Here is a 25,602-nt window from a genome sequence, read left to right on the forward strand (position 1 = left end):
ATACTAAGATTGACTACACCACGAGAAGATGTGAAAACTAGACTCGAGAAAGTTCAGAGCAGGGTTGATTGCCTAACATTCATATTGAAGAGCAATCGGGGCATTGGGCATTCAGCTCGCTCATGATCTACAAGCAAACATGTAATTCATCCCCTACGTGTACATCGAGTAAAATTCAATCCATAAGACGACTGATATGATCTTCAAAATCATTTTATTCAAGAGTCGTTGTTATTCACATAGAAGAGCTATTTGAATTTTCAAATGTTTCGCTCGAATGCACTCGTTATTTACCTAAATTTGTGATAACTAATTCTGTAGTATCAGATATTTTGTTAATTATTATATCGATATTTTTCCATTAATTTTGAAAATGATGTACAATTCTTCTTATTTAATCAGAAGAACTTATACAATATCCGATAAGCATGTAAAAAATGTTTACTTTTGCGCCATAAAACTACGATTTAATACAGCTTTCCAGAAAGAAAAATCAACCACCACTATCAAGTCTATAACTAATAAAACTATAATTTAGGCCATGTGACACCTAAGCCATGATCTAATAGGGCGGACTTGGAGCGTAGAATTGAACCCGACAGTGACGCGAGCAATGACTAGTATTAAGCAGCCTCTCAAGCATCGCAGCGACTAAGAGAAGTCTCATCGATCTTCTCTTTCCCTCAGTATAAGTGGCGGCCGCTCTTAGCCTCATTTTCCACCACAGAAGAGCATTTCTTGAGTTCAGACTACCGAGCTTCAATGGCGGAGGAAGTGATATTGTTGGACTTCTGGCCGAGCCCGTTCGGGATGGGGGCCAGGATTGCCTTGAGAGAGAAGGGCGTGGACTTTGATCTGAGGGAGGAAGAACTCCTGAGCAACAAGAAGAGCCCCTTGCTCTTGCGGATGAACCCGGTCCACAAGAGAATTCCCGTCCTCGTCCACAACGGCAAGCCAGTTTGCGAGTCCCTCATCATCATCCAGTACATCGATGAGACCTGGGGTCTCGAATCCCCTCTCTTGCCTTCCGATCCTCACGAGCGCGCCCGCGCCAGGTTCTGGGCTGACTACGTGGACAAGAAGGTAAGACGGCCAATCTTTTCAAACATTTCCTAGTCAAGTGCGCTTGACATCAAAACACACACGACATGACGAGTGCAGATATATCCACCTGGGCGAACCGCGTGGCGGTCGACAGGGGAGGCCTAGGAGGCGGCGAAGAAGGAGTACATTGAGGGCTTGAAGGTGGTGGAGGGAGAGCTTGGGGACAAGGCTTACTTTGGAGGCGTGAGGTTTGGGTACTTGGATCTATCGCTAATACCGTTCTATTGGTTCTATTCTATGAAGACATTGGCCGACTGTAGCATCGGGGAGGAGTGCCCCAAGCTGGCGGGATGGGCCGAGCGTTGCCTGCAGAGGGAGAGCGTGGCCAAGTCATTGCCGGACCAGCACAAGGTCCATGACTTCATGTCGGAGGTCAGGAAGAAGAATCAGGCGCAGTAACAACTCTCTTTGAGTCTCCTCTCCTGTTGGACGAGGCTTTAGCTCTTTCTACTTTCAGCTAATAAATTATATACACCATTTCATCTAGTCTGTTTGGCATTATGCTTTGAGTTATCCGTGCTCTTGTTCCTCGAGTAACCAGTGGAAATTGATTAATTCCACCGTCAATTGTAGGGAAAAGTGTCAAAAAGTCCTAAACCTATTACATTAGTGCCAATTAAGTCCTAAACCTTTTTTTGGTGCCAATTCAGTCCTAAACCTTTTATATTGGTGCCAATTAAGTCCTAAACCTTTTATTAGTGTCAATTCAGTCATAAAGCTTTTATAATAGTACCAATTTAGTCCTAAAAATTTTGTATTTATGCCAATTGAATCAATTCGGCCAATTTTGATTGGAAATCACTGGCATACACATCAATTATCCTACGTGGCACGGTTGGCGCTAACGTGGATTTTTTTAAATATTTTTTTGATATTTTAAATAATTTTTAAAAATAATTTTGAAAAAAACCAAAAAAAATGCTTAAAAAATTATTTAAAATATTAAAAAATATCCAAGTTAGTACTAGCCGTGTCATGTAGGACAATCGATGTCCACGTCAACGATTTTCGATCAAAATTGGCCGGATTAACTCAATTGGCATAAATACAAAATTTTTAGGACTAAATTGGTACTATTATAAAAGTTTTAGGACTGAATTAGCACTAATAAAAGGTTTAGGACTTAATTGGCACCAATACAAAAGATTTAGGACTGAATTGGCACTAAAAAAAGGTTTAGAACTGAATTGGCACTAATGTAATAGGTTTAGGACTTTTTTGACACTTCTCCCTCAATTGTATGTAGCCTTGTTTAGGTGTGAACGATCTTTGAATCCGGGAACCAAATCGAACCAGCCTTGACTAGCCGGCTCGAAGTTGTGCTCACAAGGGGACCGGTAAAATTAAGTCATAAGAGTACTTCAATTTAATCAAGATCGGCCGAGGTCGTGCGATCTTAGGCAACGGTCGGCATTTGGCAAACAAGGTTTGATGTTCATAAAAAACAAAAAAGCAAAAATTCTTTACATGTTTGATTTTTTCTAAACAGCATTTAATCAAAGTTGCTTTCCAATAAACATTTACATCGCATGTTACCAAACACTATTTCCCTTTTTTTAAAAAAAACTCTTTAACTAATACTCCGTTTGTTTGGCGGGAAATGAGCAATTTGAAAAATATTTTTTCTGAAAATGATCTAATACATCACTTGAAATAACCGGCTAATAAAAAATATCTACATTACGGACAATAATTTGTGTCAGAGCATTTGCGCAAACGATGAAAATACTTTTCGTTCATTCATTTTTGTGAATGATATAAGCGATAATTTTTTAACAAATATTTTTTATATCACTTATTTTTCGCAAAACAAAGCGAGCCTCTAAATTTATTCGCATTTCCTCGAATGCTTTTTTCTGAAATCCGAACCTAAGTGGAGCTTATAAGTCTCTCAAAGCACAGATATCCAACAAATTGACAAAAGATGGTCAGTAGGCTCATGTCAACGTCCACGGATCCTCCGCCGAAGGCTCGACGCCTGTGTTTGTCGCGACTTCTTGGGCAGGATTGTGGACGAAGTTTGCCAAAATTGGTAAGAGCAATCCCGGCTACGAATGTTCACAGAATAAATAGGTTTTAGGTTCCAAACATCAAACCTATCATGTCGAAGCCGGTCTATTGAGGAATCGGCCAGTTTTTTTTTTTTTTCCTTCAATTTTTTGTATTTCATTTTATTATATATTCAATATGCATGTGTCAAACATGAATACAATTTATTTCTGTCTAGACATTTTCCGTTAAAAAAAAAAAGGGTGAAAAAAGTTACCCAATGTTGGAGATAAACCATTTCAAAATCAATTCGGTTCCAAATCCTACCCAAGAATGGGCCTTGCACGTTTCATGCCCCCGGGCTAAACCAACTAGCTTAGGGTATATGGTCGGGAACCGATCAATACCGGTTTGAAGCATTTGGAGCTAACAACCGTAGGGGTGAGTGGCTCCAAAGTTGATCCAAATTTCGCCTGGAATCTATTCGTTGAGATCGATTCTTCAATTTTCGAAACCTAGAGCCTATCATACATACTTCGGAACCTAGAACCTACTCTATCACGGGTTTCGTAGTCGGTTCCGAAGTCTACCCAAATTTCACCTTTGATCTTGATTAAACAATTGCAGCGAATCATTATATGTAATAGCCAATCATTTGCTGCTAAAATTCACCAACCACAATTTATATTTCAAAACACGAAAAATATGTAATATTAACAAAGTAAAAATCTCGGTCATGGATATCGCTAAAAACGAAAACTCGGACTAATAGTTTCGGATTTCATATTGATCATCGAACACCATGGAATCTTGCATGATCGAGCTAAAACATAGAACAAGAAGAATACAAAGACTGTTTCATTTTCGGGTTTCGGGTTTTAGGTCCATCGCGAGTCAGAATCGATTTCTCAATTTTTGAAATTTGAAATCTACTCTACATACCCTAAAATCTGAAATAAATAAATAAATAAATAAATAAAAATTCTGTGTCGGACAAAATCTGAAAAAATAAATAAATAAATAAATAAATTCCATGTCAGACATGCATCCAACACGACTGGACACGGCCACTCTTAAAATAGTTAAAAGGCCCAACTTTTTTACACTTAAAATAGTCAAAAGACTCAACAGGTAGCCACTTCACCACGGCCCACTCAACTTGCTGCTTTGTACCTCCTTTTTATTAGAAGCTTTCTATCACTTTCATTATTTTTAGCCCATGTGGGACACTTGACAGCCAACTCATGGGGGCTTAGAGCTTTTCATCACTTTCTTTATTTTTCGGCCAATGTGGGAGACAAAACTTGAGTTCCCTCATTATGGGTGTCATTGTGACCTCAAAAAATTGATAATTTATCATGTATATATAAAAATATATATTTAATATATAACGTGTTCCAAGATATTAGAATTCTCTATTTTTTAAGAAATCACATGCCGGCATAATGTGTCGTGTCCCGTGTCCGTGTAACATAGATTAAAACCCTGCTCCACTCCTAGATAACTGGTCCGGTCCAATTGTGAACCGGCTGGTGAGGTCCTTCGGACCGACTCTCGTTAACCCCGCCACGCATAAGCGGTGGAGGTCGATATGCAATTACATGAAAGGCTGGGGGCTCTTTCAGAAGCCTAAACTCAACTGCACACTCTCGTAGACTCCATCGCCTGCTCTTTCGGATCCTTCTCTCTGCTCCTTTCATGCCGATCCTGCGCATCGCATCGTAGCGACCTAGGGCTTTACGCTCACAATTACTGCTCATTTGCTCCGACACACGCCGAGCAACTTCCTCGCGCTTCCTGCGAGACACCAGAGATTTTCCCTTCTTTTTTCTACGCCTTGTTTTCGCGGCGCTTTGATTCTGTTTCAGTGATTCGAAGAGGGTCGCATATGAAATTCTTCGAGATCAGGACCCTATTCGTCTTCTGGCTCGTTTTCACCGGATTGAGTCCCGCCAGTGGCGAGGATGCTAAAAAGAACAAGTTTCGGGAGCGGGAGGCTACAGACGATGCGCTCGGCTACCCCAATCTGTAAGTTCTGCATATTGATCGGCTCCTGTTAATCGCTACGATATTGAGATTCTTTTGGTGGGTTTGACTAAAAATTTGAAATTTTGGTGTGCGGGTCGGAGAGGTTTGTACTCGTGTGGTTTTGGAGTGATTTGTTCTTCTGTGGGTGTAGAGATGAAAATGCACTGCTGAATACGCAGTGCCCACGGAATTTGGAGCTGAGATGGCAAACGGAGGTTAGCTCTAGCATATACGCCACCCCGTTGATCGCTGATATCAACAGGTAAAACATGTAGCCCAAGTTTGATGTATTATTCAATGTCATAGCATCCCTGCTTTTCTTGCTGTTTCTTTACTTGTCCGGAAGCAAGCTTTTGGATAGATGGTTTTAGCAATGTTTCTGGAAAAATTACTTATCCACGTTATTGAAACATGGGGTTTAATTTGGGAGCACTTCCTGATGGCAGACATCAGTTGGAGGAGGCCCTATTGAGATTTTCTTCTGACCTTGTCATTTTATATTTCCTTGCTTGTGTAATGTCTAACTTGCCAACTCTCCGTGTCGCTCAGCGATGGGAAGTTGGATATTGTGGTACCTTCTTTTGTTCACTACCTTGAGGTTTTAGAAGGTGCTGATGGAGACAAGATGCCAGGTGAGTTTTCTTTCACTAAAGCAATTTAGTTGTATGTATTGTTCCAGAAGATGTACTATGGTTTTCAACACTTATTAATAAACTAGATAGGAAAGCACCTGTCTTCAGTGCGGGACTGTGGTATCGTTGTGATGAGCTGGTTAAATTATTAAGCTATGGGAGAAAGCTACTTTTATTTGGTCAAGGGCCTTTTACCTAGTTGCTGAATGCTGTCATCAGGATGGCCTGCTTTCCACCAGTCAACCGTGCATGCAAGTCCTCTCCTCTACGACATTGACAAGGATGGTGTGAGAGAGATAGCATTGGCCACCTATAATGGTGAAGTGCTGTTTTTCAGGTGATTGTCCGTGTTTCATTTGCTCAAGTGCATTTCACTTTTGCGATGTGTTAAAATGTGAATTTTGCCCTCTGCCAAACTTCCGATTACACATGTATTGTTTCCAGGGTATCAGGCTACATGATGGCAGATAAGTTAGAGATACCTCGGAGGAAAGTACGTAAAGATTGGTATGTTGGTTTACATTCAGATCCAGTGGACCGTTCTCATCCAGACGTGCATGATGATCAGCTTATCCAGGAAGCTATGGAGTCTAAATTATTTTCTCGTAAGTTCGTAATGTATTCTAGTTTATTCACTGTTGTTTGTTTTTAGATATGCCGAACTGGGTGCGTATTCTCTTCTTTTTAGTACGACAAAATCTTCTGACGAAAACTTGACCAACCCTAGAGTGTCTGAGTATTGATCCCTTAATATTTTCCCCCATCCATTATACGTTGATGCTAATTTGAAATTCTCTTTTGTCTAGAAAACAATGGAAGCACAATTAGATCTAGTCCATCAGTTCCCTCAACATCAGAGAGCAAACCTGGCACAATGAACTTGACCAAGCCAGAAAATGAATTGAAATTGAATGAAACTCAACCAGACACAAACATTAAGCTGCCTACAAGCATGGATAACTCCACGAGCACAGATAACTCAACTAGCAGAACGGGATCAACTCAGGCTTCTGATTTAGCTCATGGAACAAATTCTGGCAGACGGCTTTTGGAAGACATTAACTCCAAGGGATCTCAGGAAGCTGGTTCTGAATCCACTGTCAATAACGACAAGGATACTCGAGCTGCGACTGTTGAGAATGATGAAGGTCTAGAAGCTGATGCTGACTCGTCATTTGACCTGTTCCGTGATAATGATGAGCTTCCTGATGAGTATGGTTACGACTATGATGATGATGTTGATGAAAGTATGTGGGGAGATGAGGAATGGAGTGAAGTGCAACATGAGAAATTGGAAGACTATGTGAACATTGATGCGCACATTTTGTGCACTCCCGTAAGTAAAGACATTGAGGGTCTGTGGACCTATTAATTCTCTGCTGAAATATGGAAAAGATATGGAATAACATGGGGGCATGATCAATCCAAAGAAGAAATTGTTATCATTTTGATCGGACTAAAATTTATGTGGTTTTATTTTTTCATATTGATCAGGTCATAGCAGACATTGATAACGATGGGGTGTTAGAGATGGTCGTTGCCGTCTCATACTTTTTTGATCATGAGTGAGTCCCTAAGATTTATGATTATTAGTAAGTATACTGGCTTCTTGTTTTAGATAAGTAAGTATATGGTTTTGTTTAACAGCATACTTTAGACTGGAACGAAAGAATTAGTGACTCATGCTGGTGATTTGTTTTAAGCCTTAGAAATGCCTATAAAACTCAATCTTTGTTTATGCATACTTGATTGTTAAAAAAATTACATGTAGTGCTGACATTTCGGTTCCATTTGTCTTTCTCGTACTTTTTGGTCTTGTTAACATGATTCCCTTGCCCAGAATGATTGCATCTTTTTGGACCGTGTTTTTTATTTATTTATTTATTTATTTTGTATGAGATGAAAGTCCATCTCACTTTTGTCCCTCATAGTTTTGCTTTGTTTCTTTTTTTTTTCTTTAGTTTTTGCCTTGGCCTAGAGCAAACTTGAAGTGGCTTCCCATGTTGTATGGGACATAAGAAGCTAATGGTCTAATAGGTTTCTTTTTTCAGTTATTTAATAACATGAATTGTGAAAAGTGCATTGAAGACATGCTTGATAGATTATTGAAATCATCTAGTTTTATGTTATGTAGATGCAGTTTTCATCTATAAACAGCAATATGCATTCGCAGGTACTATGACAACCAGGAGCATTTAAAGGAACTGGGTAATATCGATATTGGGAAATATGTGGCTGGTGGGATTGTTGTTTTCAATCTTGATACGAAGCAAGTTAAGTGGACAACACCACTAGATCTTAGCACGGACAGTGGGAACTTTCGTGCCTACATTTACTCTTCTCCTACAGTTGTTGATTTGGATGGTGATGGAGACTTGGAGATTCTGGTTGGAACTTCCTTTGGCCTCTTCTATCTATTGGACCATGAAGGTGATTTTGCTTGACTGGATATCTATTTTGTGCTAAATTTTTAGAGGATGCATTTTGGATTTGATGAAATCTTTGCATTTAGGATTTGATGAAATCTTTGAATTATATGTTTTTATACTCTACAATGCAAAGGTTCTTATTTTTGTTTTGCGCATTTTCTATTTCTTATTCGCAAGGAACTATTTTTCTTTTTTTAATGTTCCGTAGTTTTCCGTCACCGACTGACTCTACCACATTTCTAGAAGGCAGTGTTTCATCTCATTTTGAAGCAATCAAATATAGAACGAGCATGTGAAACAGTAAAGTTATCATGGTTAGATTAATTTGTCCATCTAATCTCTAATTGCTGCTTTTCACCCTTAAAACTGGTCTTGAAATTAGCCAGTTTGTCTATTTTTTCACCATTCAGCTAATATAACCATGAATACAATGACTTTTCAGGTAAAATCAGAGAAAAATTTCCACTTGAGATGGCTGAAATTCAAGGAGCAGTAGTTGCAGCGGATATCAATGACGATGGTAAAATTGAACTCGTCACTACTGATACTCATGGAAATGTGGCTGCCTGGACTGCACAAGGAGTAGAAATATGGGAAAACCATCTTAAGAGCCATATTCCTCAGGTAAATGTCAAATACTTTATTTGGTAGCTAATTAATTTTTGTCTACTGTTTATTTATATGCCTAGTTGGTTCATATTAGAAAGCAATTTCAACTGGTGTTGAGTATGGCATAATCTTGTGTAAATAATGAGCTGGAGGGAGTTACTCTGATCAGATGCATATGCAACAATAACATTTCAAGCTTGTCGGAGGCACACATTGGAAAGTAACTTTCTGTTCAGGCTAGATATCAGATACTCGTACATGTGGGGCATGATAAGGCTGGAGCTGAGTGACTGTTAGATGCTTTTACATATGAAAAAGTTAACAATTAGCAAACAACTTATTCCTTTATGATTATAGAACTTCGGGCTAAGAATCTCACGTTTGGTGCATTGCTAATGCTGATCTCTATCAAGGAGGTGATCCATAGGGTAGTATGTCAGGTGGCGCGTGTCTTTTCTTTCTGAGTCAAATATGGCATGGGTCTTGTGTATATGTATACTTAGCACTAAACCGCTATCTACCATCTGTGCAATTACTTTTGACATGTTTGTATTGTTGTAATTTACTAGAATCTTCTGATTTATTTTTGTCTGTGTTATCAACTTTTTGGAATGAAGATGGTCCTTCATCAGGCAAAGTTTATGACCAATTGATACAAGATTGAACGACCTTTTTTTTTTTTTTTTGGGCATACGACATTGTGATAGACTATTGCTTATTTTGCCTAGAAATTGAAAAGATATAGGCAAAGGATTTGAAAAAACTTTTTGGCGTTTCTCACTCGTCTATAGTCTGGTGTCATGCTAGCAAGTGGCAACCTATGAGGGGTAGAAAAGAACGGAGGTGGGCTGTTCTTCGTAGCAAGGCACTAGACTGTAATGAGAATTCCTCATTACAGCCAGTTTTCAATTATCATGGTTGTCATCCTTTGAGAACCCATATTCCTCATATCTTAGTTTATTTTAGAGTCTGAATTTATGGCCTTGTAGTAAGGTATAAATGCCAGGGCACTCTATGTTTCTATTTTTATCTGATCTTGAATTAATTGAGAACAAAGTAACTAAGTATGCTGTTTATGACTAGGGTCCTACCATTGGTGATGTTAATGGCGATGGACACACTGATGTAGTGGTTCCAACAATATCAGGAAACATCTATGTTCTTAGCGGCAAGGATGGTTCATTTGTTCGTCCATATCCTTATAGGACTCATGGAAGAATTATGAATCAAGTTCTTCTTGTTGATCTAAATAAACGTAAAGAGAAGGAGAAGAATGGACTTACTCTCGTTACAACATCATTTGATGGTTATCTGTATCTCATTGATGGGCCCACCTCATGCGCTGATGTAGTTGACATTGGTGAAATTTCGTAAGACATTTTAATATCTTTTGGTGCCTTAAGCTACATTCTTTCCAGTCTCCAAAGCTCATCTCAGTGCAACATTTTGGACAGATATAGCATGGTATTAGCAGATAATGTTGATGGTGGCGATGATTTGGATCTCATTGTGACAACTATGAATGGCAATGTCTTCTGCTTTTCGACTCCTGTTCCTCATCATCCACTGAAGGCAGGATTAAATTGGAAGTGATTTATAATTTTTCGCTTCATTTCGCCTTTTTGTTTCACGATATACATTTTGTCCAGGCATGGAGATCGGTCAATCAAGGAAGAAACAATTTTGCCAATCGGTATGACCGTGAAGGAGTCTATGTTTCACATTCGTCAAGAACTTTCCGTGATGAGGAAGGCAAGAGCTTCTGGGTGGAGATTGAAATTGTCGATAAACATAGGTATCCATCTGGGTATCAAGCACCCTACAATGTCACGGTACGTTCTTCTTACTAAGATCAAATGGCATTTCCAAAAGACAGGAGTGCTTTGATATCATTTTGCTTTTGTTGTTTTGCAAAAACAATGCAGACGACTTTGTTGGTTCCTGGCAATTACCAAGGAGAAAGAAGGATAAGGCAAAACCAGATCTATGATCACCCAGGAAAATACCGAATAAAGCTACCAACCGTTGGCGTGAGGACAACCGGAACTGTCTTGGTGGAGATGGTTGACAAAAATGGACTTTACTTCTCAGATGAGTTCTCTATTACATTTCATATGTACTACTACAAGCTGCTAAAGTGGCTTCTTGTCCTGCCTATGCTCGCCATGTTTGGTATACTTGTCATCCTTCGTCCTCAGGAAGCCATGCCACTTCCGTCATTTTCAAGAAACACTGACTTGTGATACCCTTTCATCAAAATTTCAACCCATTGCGAAGGCAGATTGTATACTTGGGAAGGAAATCCGGTTGAATCGATGATACAGTAGTATCAATTTTCCCCAGCGAGCTCTGACAATACGGTGAAACAGATATTGATTAGATTTGTAGTGTTTTGGAAGTAGGTGACACAGAATCAAAAGCTTCAATATGGGAGATCTGAGGTTTTGGATGGTTGCTCAAAATTATTTTTCCTTTGAATGTAGCTAATATATCTTTTGCTTGTCGTCGCTCGTTTGGTATCTGAGTGATTATTTGCTTGCGGGCAGAAAGTATTTGAGAGAGACTTACTCTGGCTAAGATGGCCATAAAGTAATGGCAATAGCAAAATCGTGCAAGCTTCCCTGATTTAACCAATGCCAGTTGGATGCTTTGTGGGACTCTTTGTATCGCAAGACAGCCCGAGGCGGAGGGAAAAATACGAGGTTTGATGACTGTATTTTGATGTCTTAATGAATTATTGCTGAGGAAAGCAAAAGGCGCGAGATAAATAATCGTACAAACGTCGTGGACTACGGTTACATGAGAAAAAGAACATGAACTCGAAATTAACAAGAAAAATATCAACTTAGCTACATAATTGGTTTGGTTGCGAAATATAAACAGAAATGTTACGATTGCTTTAAAAAAAAAATTGTAAGCATGTGTTTGATCAGATTGACTTTGTTGGATGGGTAGGTTAAGCACGAAATTTTCATTCCAAAAATAGGTATTACCACCTCAACGGAGAATTTAAGATTTGAAAATTTAATTTTTTTCAAATCAACTGATTATATTGCTTAGAAAAATTAATTAACGAAAAATATGTTTGTTATCGGCAACCATTTATGACTAACTATTTTCGTTGCTGATGAGAATATTTTCGATTTATCAATTTCTTCAATCAATATAACTGATCATTTTTTGAAAAATGGTTTTCAAATCTTGAGTTTTTCGTAAAACAAATACACCCTAAGCTATAAAGCTAATTCTGGACTTTCAAGCAATAACAGCAATTGACTGCATAGAAACTAGACATCAATTACCCAAAAACCATATCCAAAATTCACCCATAAGCGGAATCTTTTGATGTCCTGGACAATATCAATGCTTTTATATTAATGCCAAACCCAGAGCTCTGAACTTTGAACCTTATCCAGTTCAAACCAAGTCATAACAATACGATCAATTTTGTCAGAATTTGAGAAACTCATGTTGCTGCCATGAGCGACCTTCAGAATCCTCACCATCCATTGGAGGTAGGACTAAGCTGAACCAGATTTACGATTTCATGTTTTACGCCGGCTGTCTGATCTTATAATTTACATTTCTCCCAGGCACAGAGATGGCGCGAACAAGGACCAAATTACAGTTTCATAGTCTTGCTCTGAACGAACATCTCGATCTATCTGCTTTGCACATCGGATCGGACATTTCTAACGCACATCAGATATTTCTAACAGGCTTGCTCGTCGAATTTCGGTATGTCTTAGGTACACATTGCAGATGAAAGAAAAAGGCAACAAGACAAATTTCCACACCAAAAGGTTGCCGCAAAGACCAAACGAATTCAAATCAGTTGGCATCTCCCATTTGGAATTTGAGGCTTTCAGCCATTTTCAAACCCCTAAATTGGTAATTTGGCATTGCCTGAAGCCCAACTGAGGAAACTGGTGCGCTTGTTTGGATATGTTTATAGATAACATTCTGTTCTCAAAACATCAAGACATTGTTACCAAGCATTGCGCTTGATTGTGTGAAATTTTGCAAAACCAATGCCAACTATTCTAAAAGCTTAAATAGTTAGATGAAAGCGTGATTTAATATTTAATTATTTTATCGATTTGCAAGTTCTTTCGCTGTCCCTTTCGCTGTCCCTTTAACGAAAAGACATCCTTCCAGCTATCCCAACCTCTTCAAAAAGCAAAGTCCTAGGTTCCTGATTTTGAATTTAGCGCAATGACTGTTGGTTCAGATTTGCTTCCTAGCATCTACTTCAGAAAAACAATAACTTTTTGAAGGATCTGGAGAAAACTAAGAATGGGGAGGCGTCAAACTGTAAAATGCACAATGCTCAACCACAACACTATCCAACCACAACAAGAATCCATGGCATACCAAGTGAAGAATCACAAGACTGGTGGGCACTATAATGCTGACATGAGCTGTTACTTACTCTTCGGAAGTTCCGGTTTTCACTTCACTTATCCTCGAAAAGGTTTATCTCCAGCCACAACTTTTCAACTTTCCATGGGACATAGTCTGGTAAATTAGCTTTTGCAAGTTTGTAAACAGAAATCCCAGCCAGTCCTGATGCAAAATATATGAGGTTCGGAAAAATGCGCATGCATCACACAAACGTATACTCCACACATGAAAGCCCCACTATGGTTTAGACAGACAATTTTAATGAAAAAATGCAAACCGTTATAGGATTCACATCGAATGGCGATCTAAGTGCTACTCCAGATTGGTCATCTCTAGTCATGGATCCTTGAAATGGACAAAGACAGGCTGGTATCATGCTTCTGAAGGTCCACCTCTCCACAAAGTCTCATTTAATCAATGTAGGAAGGGACGGTGAACATATTTGTTTCTTTTTTGGTTAAATAGAGAGCTTGTCTGGCGTCCGCCTTGGCATGCCAATAGCAAACCCTGACTCAAATTTCCTAGGGAGGAAAATGACCAAATAACCAAGCTAAATGCCTCATTCTTATGTTTTTTCTCTCTCCAGTAGGCCAAAAATAAAAGGAAAACGATTAACATAAGTATCATTGATAATGGTGACAATTCCTGTAAACAACACAGCATATACTTTATTTCAAAGACTCCTCACCTTTAAATTGCTCCATTTCTGAAAGAAAAAGTCACAGACGAGGAGATTTATCCACCAGGGAAAGGTTGAAAAATGGAAAACCACACGTCTATTAACTAACATTGAATAATACATGAACTCTTCAAAGTCCTTCAACCTTCAATTTTGTAGTGGAACACAAGGGAAATTCAGTACTTTCTTGATCAAGCGACAAGGTCAGGCGGCATGCTGCCATTACCAAGGATGAGACAAAATGTCCTGAAAGAGGTCATTTTTTATTCTTGAACAAGCCAACTCAAGGAGTTTTAAGTACAGCACTAGGTGTAATTCATGTAGAAAATCAGGGGTATCGAAGTTCAAAGGTGGGTAGGGTCTTGTCATTAGTGATACTCACTCTAAACAAAGCTTTGGAACTTGAAACCTATCCCATTGCCTCTTCATAGCAGCCCCGACCTGGTGGAGCGAGGAAAACCCAACTAGAATCTGTCAGTTTGACCATTTTTCTCGATTGTTTCATTAATTGAACAAAGTCTCTGTATATTTACTGAAAAAAGCACAAACACTATTCAGCAAAATATATGTCTATTAAGAAGAATTTATGACATTGCCATGGCAAAGAATCACCATACGAACGTGTTTTTCACCTCATACTACATAAGTTCACGTGAAAGCTTCTGATAATGAACGAAACATAGTCTTTATGAAAGGAACGATGCGGTCACAAGTAGTGAATAAATCAGTTCTTTTCCTTTTCTCAGGGCAGCTAGTGCATGTACGCCACAAAAGGTAGCAGGTATCAGTTAAGGGAAAATACGAACTGTGCCCGAAACATACACTATTCTCACAGATTCCATCATTTGATCTAACTTACCTAGTGTCCTCTAATATTGACCCTCGAGATTGAGTTATCCCTGTTCCAGCTTCAATAAGATTGCTCTGTTTCCTCAATTCTCTGCCAGTAGCTCTATTCCACTGCATCAATAATACTCATAAAATGCATATGCATTTGTTATATATATTTCCAGGGTACCCAGTGCAGGATGTAGTAGGCACAGGTTGCCAGATGGATATGACCCCATAACCCCAAAACCAAACCTATGCTCAAAAGTTTCATCTTTTGGATCCTGAATTTTTGTTGCGCACTTATATTCAACCTAGAACCCCAATCACACTGGTTTAACCAATTCGATGGGTTCCTTAGGTTCTCCTACACATGCCTAGTAAAGAGAAAAAACCATGGGTATCTATCAACTCTGGTTGATCACAACCTATATAATGATTCCAGCACTTGCATCCCCCACTCTTATGCCGGCAAAGCTTTCCCGGACGATTACATTGCGCCCACAAATACTTTGCATCCAGAGAATTCAACATTTTAGATTAATTGCACTTCCTTGCAATCATTAATAACCACCACAGCTATGTGCTCATGCTCTAGTGTGTTCAAAGAGGGAGAATTTTGTCAGAGTATAACAGTGACTTCACAGTTGAAAAGATTACCAACAAAACTAGGATGACCAAATTAATGGGTAAGTCATCCAATCAATCTGAAATCTCACTTTAAAAGCCTGACTACAAGCAGAAAAAAATGTCATAATCCAGCAACAGCCACTGATTTAAACAAGGTAATCACCATGCTACAAATCCCGACTGCAAAATATTGTGTCTGACCACATGACCCACACCAGATTCTCCACATCAATAGTAAGAGAAATTGAAAATTTCTCATTAGAGTATCAAATCGAACAATCACACTCTCAGCCACTTCACCCAGATCTAATACTCACATAAGAAGTCAGAACTCCTCCATTATATAGGTCAAATGACAGTAATCTGTAATCCCCTTTAAGAAACTATGGTACGGTGTATACACATATATGCACAAATCAGGACAAAGGGTCTCAAGGAACATAACCAGACCCTGAATCTACATCAACACCCACACATACATACATTATATCACTGAAAGTAAAGCAACGGAAAAGATAAAATTCTTACATCCCCCAGAATTCAGAAGCCATTCAAGACGGGTCTCTTCCCGAGCCGCTTTATCTCCCTGTCCATCTTCCCAGTCAGCATCAGACCGAACATCTTGTAATCGCACAGAAGCGACCAGAGCGGGTGCCCGAAGGTCGCGGGGACGTTGCCCTCCACGAACAGGTGGCTGTACCAGGCGAGGCCGTAGCCGGAGACGGGCACGAGGAAGAGGCACCACCAGTTGAACACGGCCGAGTAGATCAAGAAGACGATGCTCAGGAGCGTGCCCGCGAAGTGCCAACGCCTCGTGGCCGGCTTCGAGTGCTGGCTCACGTAGAAGGGCCAGAACTCGTCGAAGCTCCTGAAATTCATCCTCTTGAGGGGAAAGAACGCCGACCCAACTCGGCAATTCGCGAGAAAATCTTCTGGGTTTGACTCGGGGGGCTCAGCGGGTCTCTGTCCGGTCGATGATCTTGGCATTACCCGCACGCCGTGAGAGAGAGATTTTATATGGCGTGGGTTCAATCTGGAACGCTGGGTCGTCTGTTTGCTCGCGGCTGAAGAGGGTGGTGGAAGCTATCGATTGGGGACGAGACGACTGAAGCATCGACCTCGGAAGCATCGTCACATGTCTGAAGATTCCTCGTTCGGCCATTTTTATTACGGTGGCTCGACTTGGCACGATCGACAGTTTCCGAATATTGCACATCGGTGCCTGAGTTTTGCACGTAATTCGTGGTGTGGTACCCCAATTTTTAATTTGTCTCAATTGGGCAACATCATCATTCGATACCTACGATTATAATTGTCGGCATCTTTTTTTTTTTTTTTGGTCCAATAATTGTCGGTATCTTGCGGGCTTTTCTTGTGCGCGAAATATTATTTGGGCCATGTTAAGGAGATCGGTCCGAATTACGAGAATTTTCCTTCTTTTTAATCCCTTAATTTACGCGTAGCAGAGAATAAGAAAAAAAAAAGTACATTTGAAGATGTAAGGCTAAAGTGGTCGCTTGAAAAGTTTTGATATTAAAATGAATGTCTTACAAAGATTACGACACTTCTAATGTTATTCTCCCTTCAACTGTCTTGGTTATGGTGTCGAATTAAAATTAATACTTTTAAAAATGACTCGGAATAACGAAATTTGCTTAATTATACTTAGGCTTGACTAACCATCATAGGGAATTAAATTGAAATTAATAAATTTGAAGAATGGCCAAGAGAAAAAGGAAAATATTGTATATATGTCATTGGCTTCAATATCTGGTGTTGAGAAAAAATTGATACATTTAAAGAATGGACAAGGAAGAACAAAAAAAAAAAAAAAAAGATACACAATGCATAATCAATTTAAAAAGTCAAGACCGGAAAAAAAAAAAGAACAAGTACATGAAAACAATAGTTCCGTAAATTATTAGTTCTCTGTGAGAGGACAAAAGCAAAATCAACATTATTGTTTCAAATAAATACTTTGAAGAAAGTTTTCATTAAGACAAAAAGTTAAAATCCATGTCTCGAACGAGATTTCTACTAGTTAAACAAATAAAGACAATTATTGTGTTATCAGTGGAGAAAAGTACACACATATGCTATGAATATATTTTAGGATATGAGCATCGAAAGTCCTGAAACCTAAAACTTATAAAAAGTGCAATGAAATCATAAAAATTATCAAGATGCTATATATTCGTTCCATTAACTCTATCTATTTAGATTAATGAAAAATACCGACGTGACTTTTTTCAATATTTTCTCTCTCATATGTGTTGGTGACGTAGCTAAAACATGAAACATAAGGTCGTTTTAGCATAAATTTTTGTTTTTAATCAAAATCTTAATTAAGTACAATTAAAAAGTACAAAAGGTTTTTTTAAAACACAAAAAGGAAGGGGAAAAAAAAAAGGCAAGGGCAAGGGCAACCACCCCCGAGCTCGTCGGCCCTCGCCTAGCCGTGGTGACCCTCGCCCATATCCAAAGTGACCCTCGCCAAGGTCCGCCACAATTGGGCAAGGATTGTCAGGCCCTTGCCTATGGTCAATGAGGGTCTCCGGCTCTCGCTAAGGTCCCGGCGACACCCATTGGCCCTTTCTAGAGACAAGGGTGATGGTGGCAAGGGCTTGCCACCTTTGACCTTGCCTCTCTACTTTTTTCCCCCCTTTTTGTTATTTTAAAACCTTTTTGGCTCCATTTGTTTCAATGAAAATAACTTTCCAAAAAATATTTTTCTAATTTTTCGGCATTTGGTTCACTGAAAATAAACTAGTCTAGAAAAATATTTTCCACCTATAGAAAAACTCCTCAAAAAATGGGGAAAATATTTTCCTCATTTTTAAAAGAGGAAAATATTTTCCTTATATTTTCTTCCTCCTTTCTTTCACACTTCTTTTCTGTAAAATTAATATATTTTTTTCATTATTTAATTATTTTTAAAAAAATATTTTAAATATTTTTATTTTTTATTTTTTTATTTGCCTTTTCCTTTTTTCTTTTCTCCTTCTTCCTCTGCCTACTGTTGATGTTCCTTCCTTCGCTTGCTTCCTCCATCAATGGTGGACCTAGGCGATGGTGACCACCCAATGACGCGAGCCTCGATGTTGCCCTAGGCCAACAAGGCGACCCTCAGCGTTGCCGGCCTCAAGGGAGGCCTCACCTCGCTAGATCCGGCTCGGCCGAGCTCGGGCTCTAGCGAGCGAGGCTCGCCTCACCGGATCCGGCGACGCTCAATCTCGCTAGAGGCGAGCGAGGTTGGGTAGACGAGAGCCTAATCTGTGGTTGGTTGTTGGCCGCCACAGGTGGCGATCGCCTAAGAAGAAATTATAGAAGGAAGAAAAAAAAAAAGGGGGGAAAAAAAAGTAATTAAAAATGAAAAATAATTTTTATTCTAAAAAATAATTAATAATTAAAAAATCGTGTTAGTTAATAATTTTTTTAGGAAAATCAATTCCGTAACAAACGACGGAAATTGTTTTCCAATTCATTTTTAAGTATTAGCCAAGCACCGAAAAATATGGTCATTTCTTGGAAAATGACTTTTAGAAAAACATTTTCCGAAAACATGACATTTTCCGTGAAACAAATGGAGCCTTATTTTATTTAATTAAGATTTTGATTGAAAATTATGAAAAGCGAAAACGACAACATTTTAGCTTTATTTTCATGTTTTAGTCACATCATCGCCATGTAGGAGAGAAAAAATATTTAAAAATTCACGTCAACATTTTCAATTAGTCTAAATGGACAGAGTTATCGGAAGGACTGAATTGCACTAATTTAATAACTTTTAGGATTTGATTGTACTTTTTGTAAGTTTTAGGACTCAATTGCACTTTCGTGACAAGTTTTGTGTTTTGCTAAAATAATAAAAAGCCACAAGATGGTCATACATGAAACGAATAAGAAGAAAATAAGAGTTTAAAAAAAATTCAGCTTCCGAGTGAGAGGATCAAAATCGAATCTAGTTATTCAAATTAATACACCCAAACTACATTCAAATTACAACTTACAAGAAATACTTCATTAAACCCAATATATATATTGAGTATACGAGATAAAGTGCATTGCAAATCCTAAAACTTGTTGCAAAAGTGCAATTGAGTCATAAAACTTGTCAAATTAGTATAATCGAGTTCTTTCGTTAACTCCGTCCAACTTGGCTAATAGAAAACAAAGACGTAGCTTTTATTAATATTTTCTCTCTCCTATGTAACGGTGACGTGACTAAAACATGAAATATAAAAGCTAAAACGATATCGTTTTGGTCCGAATGTGATTTTTTAACACAAATTTTATTTAAACTAAAAAAATGCTGATCGTGTCGATTATTGCGAGAAGTGTGCCTCCAAACTGAGGAGCTATGTCATGACTCAATGTGGCGCTGAGCTGAGGACTATGAACCGCACACTAGTGTACCAAAATGCACAATTATATGTGAAGTTGTTGGCCGGTCCTGTGCCTCTCTCACCCTAAAAACTATTTTAAAGGGTAATAATTTTTCTCACACTTATAAATCGACCATAAGCTCTTTTCATAATTGGTATGGGATAACCCCAACAATCACTTCTCACACATTGGACTTAGATCGAAATTGCAACAATCCTTTTCTAATTACCATTGGATCCATACTTGTTGGTAACTTGATTCTAAGATCTTTGACCCCCCCAAAAAAAAAAGAAAACCACTCTTGGTACTCGAACTGCTCTTTCAAAACAAGGGAGTCCATCTGAGAGAAGTAAATAAGACTCGTAAAGTTACCATACTAATTACTCATCCCATGAATCATATAAGTGGTAAGCCAAAATCTAGCGGGGAAATTACCAAAAAAGCCTTAAACCTAGTACAATTATGCCAATTCGGCCTTAAATTTTTTTTCCAATTGAATAAAAAATCTTTTACATCTGTGTCAATTCGGTTCATCCGGCTAACTTTGGTTGGCCGCGCTGGCGTGGACGCCGATCGACGCCGAAATAACAATTTTTAATAACGTTTTTTTCTCCTTTTATCTTTTCTTTCTTTTTTTTCTTTTTTTTTATTTTTTTTTTGCCCTTCTCTTTCTTCCTCCAGTCGATAGTCGGATCAACGACTAGCTAGACGCGAGAGTGAGGCAGACCTCGCCATCGCCGGGCGAGCTTAGCCTTGCCCAACCATGGCAAAGCTCGGACTCACCTAGCACCGGTGAAGTTCGAGCCTCACCGGCCCTCGCCTTTTTTGGTAATTTTCTCAAAATATAGGTAACCAGTCTAACCAGCCTAACTAGGACCGAGGTACTTCCGCTTGCGAACGATGTTTCGTACAATCTCCCCGACCACGGAGCCAAGACAGAGAGGGGGGGCTGGGCTGCTACCAAAACATAGTTTCTACGGGTTGATTTTCAAAGCATTGATTACATAATTTACAAGAAGAACTAATGCTATGAGAATTATAATTAGTTAAAAATATATTTCTCTTTATTTAATTACTTAACAAGTGTCCCGGAGCTCGTCAATAAATATCCGTACATTATAATTTTTCGTACCGGATGGACTCGATTAGGACCGGTGAAGGTAAATCTCACCAATGAATGTGATGCAGGAATGTCCTTTCTAGTTTTCACTTGTTGCTGAGTTACAATTAAGAGAACATGAGAGAGAGAGAGAGAGAGATGAGAGTTCAAATGAACAGGAAAAACAAAGAATAAGCTATATATATATACAGCATTAAACCGCTCTTTCAGACTCTACTGAGAACCTAAATACACAAAATTTGAATCATAACAATGGCTTTTGAATGAGACCCGCTTGCTTCGTCCGACACGACGATGAGAATTGATGAGGTCTCCGGCTAGAAAACTCGGTCGCCGGTAGCGTAGAGGTTGTAGAACACGGTGGCGGCGAAATAGAGAGCAGCAGTGAGCGTGAGAAAAGCTTGGAAAGATCCTAGCCACTGCACGAAATAGCCGGTGCCGATCGTGCTTACTATTGCAGCTAACGTTCCGGCCGAATTCGCGATACCTGTACCGAGAAAGCCCGGTTCGTGAGTCGATACGCAAACATTTCGTCGCACCCATTAGAAATTGAAGTTCGAAAAAAGCTATTTGAGCCACAAAAAAAAAAAAAAGGAACTTCCAGATTCTTTTCCAATCAAAATGCAGGGGAGAACTTACCATGAAGAAATCCTGCACACTGAGGAGCTATGTCCTGATTTAACAGAAAAATAGGAAAGATTGATCAGAATGTGATTAACAATCTCATGACTGATGAGGCATTGAGTCAAGAAGCATGCACTAAACACCTCTGTAACAGAGATGGTACTATCCTATGGGAACTCACTTGAATATTTAGGAGAAAGCCAGCCTGACTGAATGAACTGAAGCTTAGTGCCACCGTGATGAACAAGGCCGCGACGGCGGGCGAATCGGCGTAATTTAAACAGAGCAGTGCAATTCCGGGTCCGATGAAACCGATCGACTGCGAAAGAAAACCGACTCGAGTAAGCATCAGCAAATGGTCATTGATAACGTAGCTCATCGGGGCGATAAATGGCAATTTCGTCGGAGGAAAGACCGAGGAAATTTTACCTGCATGGCCTTTCGCACCAGCGTTAGAGAGTACCCGGCCTTGATCAAATAATCCGATGCCGCGCCGGCGATGTACCCGCATACCGCCATTGTTCCCCACGGAACAGCGCTGAACCAAGCCGCGTGCTTCAAATTTATGTTGAACACCTGCAATAACCGCGAAAAATTCGGGATGATCAATTGAACTCCATCTCGGTCCGATGATCAACTGGACAAATAACGGTGTCGGGAACGCGATACTCACAGTTTTGAAGTAAACGGGCATCCACGAGAGCAGTACGAAATATCCCTGCGACCCATGTTCGCCGCGTATAAGATAAACGGCATAAAAGAGATGGATTACGTTACTGTCAAGCGAAACTAACCCAGTTGTTGGTGATGTTGGCCAGTATGATCGCCAATGCCGGTGGCTTCGACAATAGAGCGCGAAGCGACGGGAATTCTCTGTTCCCGACCGCCGCATTCGATTTCCCATCTTCGATTAGCCGCAGCTCGGATGCACCGACAAATCGGCTCTCTCGCGGGTGGTTGGTCACTCCATTGGCCCACCTCATTACCCAAAGCAGTCCTAGGGAGGAGAAGAGGAGGAATGGACCCGAAATGCCGACCGACGACATCATCAGCGGAGTGAGAACCAAGCCGACGACGTTGCCGAGGTGAAATCCCCCCATCGATAGCCCGACAGCGCTCGCTCGCTCGTGGATCGGGAACCACCTGATTCAATTCGCCCACGTTAGAGCTACAATTTCTCTTAGGGACGAAAATGTTCAAGATCAGGATCAGCAAAGCCGACTGTTCAGCAGGCCGGCTACTCGCCTCTGGCCACAGCCAAATCCCAGGGAGAGCGATAAGTTGAGACAGTTTTACCTCGATGAGAGGGTGCTCATGGAGGGAAGAGCCACGCCCTCGGCAAGCCCGAAGAAGGCGCGAATGGCCAGAAGGGCGGCGGTCGAGTGGTTGGCGGCCCAAGGGGTGAGGAGAGTGGCCAGCGACCACAAGGCCACGCCCCATGCCATCACTCTCTTCCCGCCGTACTTGTCGACCAGCATGCCTCCGACAACCGACGAGAATATGTATCCCCATAGGAAAGATGACTGTGCCACAAAGCACAAGCACATACCTTGTTAGCCAAGAAAAGTGACAAAATCCAGAATTTTATGTTGTATCAATGTGTAAGATGGTATTTAGAGGGTCATTTCAATTGGGTTTACGGGAAATTCATGTATTATTTCAACCTCAATCAACCAAAAACTAGAAGCTAACCCAGAATAAATTGATGTCTTAACCATGCTACCGGGCCGATTTTAACCTAAATTAAGGTGGTTTAAGTTACTCAATGATCAATAATAATAATAATAATAATAATAATAATAATTCGAATTTTAAATGAATAAATTTAAACTTAAAAGGTATTTTGTTTTTAATTTTCGATCTGTATTTTGGGCAACAGATGCACGCACGTGCCAACCCCCCCTTAAAGCTCAGGGCCACGAGGACTGAGAAGCACAAGTAGGTAGAAGAGAGTGACTTGAAAATGATAGGAGGAACTTTGGAAAGGGACTTATTCCTGTCACAGAAATAAACAATTTTTTTTTTTTTAGGTTCCAATAACTTTAGTTTTTTTTTCCCTGTTAAATACAAAATTCATGTAAAATTGTCATAAAAAAATTAACTTTTATTTGGTTTCCTTGAGATTAGCTATTTTTTTTTTTTGGTTAAATACAAAATTCATTTAAACCTATATGCCCCGATATTTAAGGAGATGATAATTGCCGGAATATCGAAAAGTCAAAAGTTCACTATTTCATTAGAGTAACATAACAAACACTTTATCCCCAAACCTCACGTTCATAACAAGGAATACATCATCTCCTTTAGTTTTAGCTGGTCCACACGGCATGGCACGGCACGACAAGAGCCGTTCTCCTCCTGAATTCCGATCTAATCAAAAGACACTTTGAGCGCACCATTTGGATGCTAGCCCCATTGGATCCGAGCGCGTAAATCACGCCAAGATCGGCATTAAGGCTCCGATGGTTTGAGCTCGCTCGCACCGATAAAATTTTTCCGATTTTGCTCTTGGGTTTGGGGGTTCGATATGAGGGGGACCAGCTCAACTCGCTAGGGTTTGTTGGAGCTGCAAAGTTTTTCTCAAGAGGCGGCGAACCAACCGACGTAGTTTTCTCACCCACCACACATGTTTTCTTCATTTTTCTATTTAGCGGAGGGAAGAGAAAATTAACAATACGACAGCAAAAGATGCCAAGGAAATTTCGGATTTTTTTCTACTGAAATGCGTAAATTATTCCGAATTAATGGATCATAATCACGTCACAATAATAAAAATATAACTCAAAAAGGAATTTATTAATGAAAGTTATCCGCAAATTCTTCTGTTAACTATCGCAACCAATACCGTATATTCACTTAATCAAGGAAAGCACGTGGTTCCCGTTTAACATAGTATTTTTCTCGTATAAAATGTGATTAATATTTCAGAAATGAGGACAAAAAATCATTAGTTAAGCATCCTTAATAAGTACCTGAACATTCGGCTTTTATTGTCATAATCCTAAAACATAATTTACCAATGTATTTGTCATTTGTAGAAAAAATTAATAAAGAATATACAAGATATAAATATTTTCAATTAAATATGTTTTTCAGGAACAAAAAATAAAGAGAAGAGAAAAAAGGGGTAACCTGAACGATGCCCAGGAAAGAGCTGGACCAGCCGTGCTGCGCGGCGAGGGGAACAACGGCGACCGACATCACCACCCGGTCGGCATTACACAGGCACATCGCGCACGCCATCAACGCCACCACCTTGAACCTCTCCGGCACCACCGCCACGCCGATGGCGTCCTCGGCCGCCGCCTCGACGCGGCCGCCCCTGTCCCCGAAGAGCAGCCCCCTCTCTATCCCCTCCGCCGTGCACCTCACCTGCTGCTGCTGCTTCCACGCCTTCCCGCCCGTGCTCCGAGCTCCGCCGCCGGAGCAGTCCCGTCCGACTGGCCTGGCGCGAATGCCCGACGCGAAGCCCAGCTGGGTCCTCCCGAAACACGCCATCCTCGACCTCGAGATCGAGAGCCGCGGGTTCGGAGAAGAAACAGGGCAGGCGGCGGGACGCAGAGCCTCCATGGTTGGTAGAGACTAGAGAGAGAGAGAGAGAGAGAGTGGAGGGAGGGGGGAGAGGGAGAGAAAAGCAAGAGTCAGAGAGGCATGGAATGAAAGGGCATTGATGTCGGAAAATGTCAAAGCGGAGCTCCGAGGCTCTGCAATTTTATATTGCGACAAAGAGGGGGGCCCCCGGATCGTGCTCGAGGAAGAAGAAGACATAAGGGAGACGGGGTTTGGTGAGGAGGAGAGGACTCAGCATTCGTCTGTTTTTATGAATTTTTTTTTTTTTTCAGGTTCGGACTTGCCCTATATTCGTCGGGTCCTTATTTATTTCCTTAACAAACTTTAGAACTGCTTTTTCGGGAAATTCTTCGTCATAAAGCCGTCTGAAATGGATAAGGCTCGCTTTTTTTTTTGGCTTCATGTAAAATGATTAATTTCCAATCGCGGGTACGAATCTATCGTAAGATTGAGGTACTAATTCTATCCTTTGAAGGTAATCCCATGCGCTGAATGGACTTAAAAGATAAGATGTCGCATTTCAATCAATCAACAATAATGCGAAAAATTAAAATCGAGGAAACTTATGTA

At 40.1% G+C, this 25,602-nt stretch overlaps 3 protein-coding genes and 1 pseudogene across 5 annotated transcripts; 2 read left to right on the top strand and 2 right to left on the bottom strand.

Moving 5' to 3' along the window:
• The first annotated feature begins 672 nt into the window (after positions 1-672).
• Positions 673-1,596, top strand: LOC125312516 (annotated as a pseudogene).
• Positions 1,597-4,740: 3,144 nt separating this feature from the next.
• On the top strand, positions 4,741-11,266 carry LOC115745715 (protein DEFECTIVE IN EXINE FORMATION 1). The gene is made up of 13 exons (XM_030681274.2): positions 4,741-5,121; positions 5,273-5,383; positions 5,671-5,753; positions 5,973-6,090; positions 6,198-6,358; positions 6,560-7,089; positions 7,248-7,318; positions 7,927-8,183; positions 8,625-8,806; positions 9,875-10,161; positions 10,246-10,363; positions 10,441-10,623; positions 10,717-11,266. Exons 1-13 carry the CDS (start codon positions 4,982-4,984, stop codon positions 11,032-11,034), a joined length of 2,559 nt encoding a protein of 852 aa, XP_030537134.1. The 5' UTR covers positions 4,741-4,981; the 3' UTR covers positions 11,035-11,266.
• Positions 11,267-13,245: 1,979 nt separating this feature from the next.
• LOC115745717 lies at positions 13,246-16,480 on the bottom strand. Of its 3 annotated transcripts, none has more exons than XM_048271212.1 (2): positions 15,861-16,480; positions 13,246-13,357 (listed from the first exon to the last, which is right to left on the bottom strand). In XM_048271212.1, the coding sequence occupies exon 1, from the start codon at positions 16,317-16,319 to the stop codon at positions 15,873-15,875; it is 447 nt and encodes a 148-aa protein (XP_048127169.1). In that variant the 5' UTR covers positions 16,320-16,480; the 3' UTR covers positions 13,246-13,357; positions 15,861-15,872. The 3 variants fall into 3 exon arrangements, with proteins under 3 accessions (XP_048127169.1, XP_030537136.1, XP_048127170.1); XM_030681276.2 differs by lacking the exon at positions 13,246-13,357 and adding an exon at positions 13,402-14,315; XM_048271213.1 differs by lacking the exon at positions 13,246-13,357 and adding an exon at positions 14,329-14,345.
• Positions 16,481-20,869: 4,389 nt separating this feature from the next.
• Positions 20,870-25,248, bottom strand: LOC115745716 (probable anion transporter 3, chloroplastic). The gene is made up of 8 exons (XM_030681275.2): positions 24,595-25,248; positions 22,759-22,985; positions 22,257-22,605; positions 22,136-22,180; positions 21,892-22,038; positions 21,644-21,781; positions 21,478-21,511; positions 20,870-21,325 (listed from the first exon to the last, which is right to left on the bottom strand). The coding sequence occupies exons 1-8, from the start codon at positions 25,030-25,032 to the stop codon at positions 21,156-21,158; spliced, it is 1,548 nt and encodes a 515-aa protein (XP_030537135.1). The 5' UTR covers positions 25,033-25,248; the 3' UTR covers positions 20,870-21,155.
• Positions 25,249-25,602: the final 354 nt, after the last annotated feature.

The sequence above is a fragment of the Rhodamnia argentea genome, chromosome 10 (assembly GCF_020921035.1).
Source record: "Rhodamnia argentea isolate NSW1041297 chromosome 10, ASM2092103v1, whole genome shotgun sequence".
Lineage (NCBI taxonomy): Eukaryota > Viridiplantae > Streptophyta > Magnoliopsida > Myrtales > Myrtaceae > Rhodamnia > Rhodamnia argentea.

Coding starts and splice junctions, on each gene's coding strand:
- LOC115745715 (XM_030681274.2), top strand. CDS start 4,982: ATGAAATTCTTCGAGATCAGGACCCTATTCGTCTTCTGGCTCGTTTTC. Junction 10,162..10,245: donor GTTGACATTGGTGAAATTTC/GTAAGACATTTT, acceptor CATTTTGGACAG/ATATAGCATGGTATTAGCAG. Junction 10,624..10,716: donor AAGCACCCTACAATGTCACG/GTACGTTCTTCT, acceptor AAAACAATGCAG/ACGACTTTGTTGGTTCCTGG.
- LOC115745717 (XM_048271212.1), bottom strand. CDS start 16,319: ATGCCAAGATCATCGACCGGACAGAGACCCGCTGAGCCCCCCGAGTCA.
- LOC115745716 (XM_030681275.2), bottom strand. CDS start 25,032: ATGGAGGCTCTGCGTCCCGCCGCCTGCCCTGTTTCTTCTCCGAACCCG. Junction 21,782..21,891: donor TGGTGCGAAAGGCCATGCAG/GTAAAATTTCCT, acceptor TTTCTTTCGCAG/TCGATCGGTTTCATCGGACC. Junction 21,326..21,477: donor GTGTGCAGGATTTCTTCATG/GTAAGTTCTCCC, acceptor TTCTCGGTACAG/GTATCGCGAATTCGGCCGGA.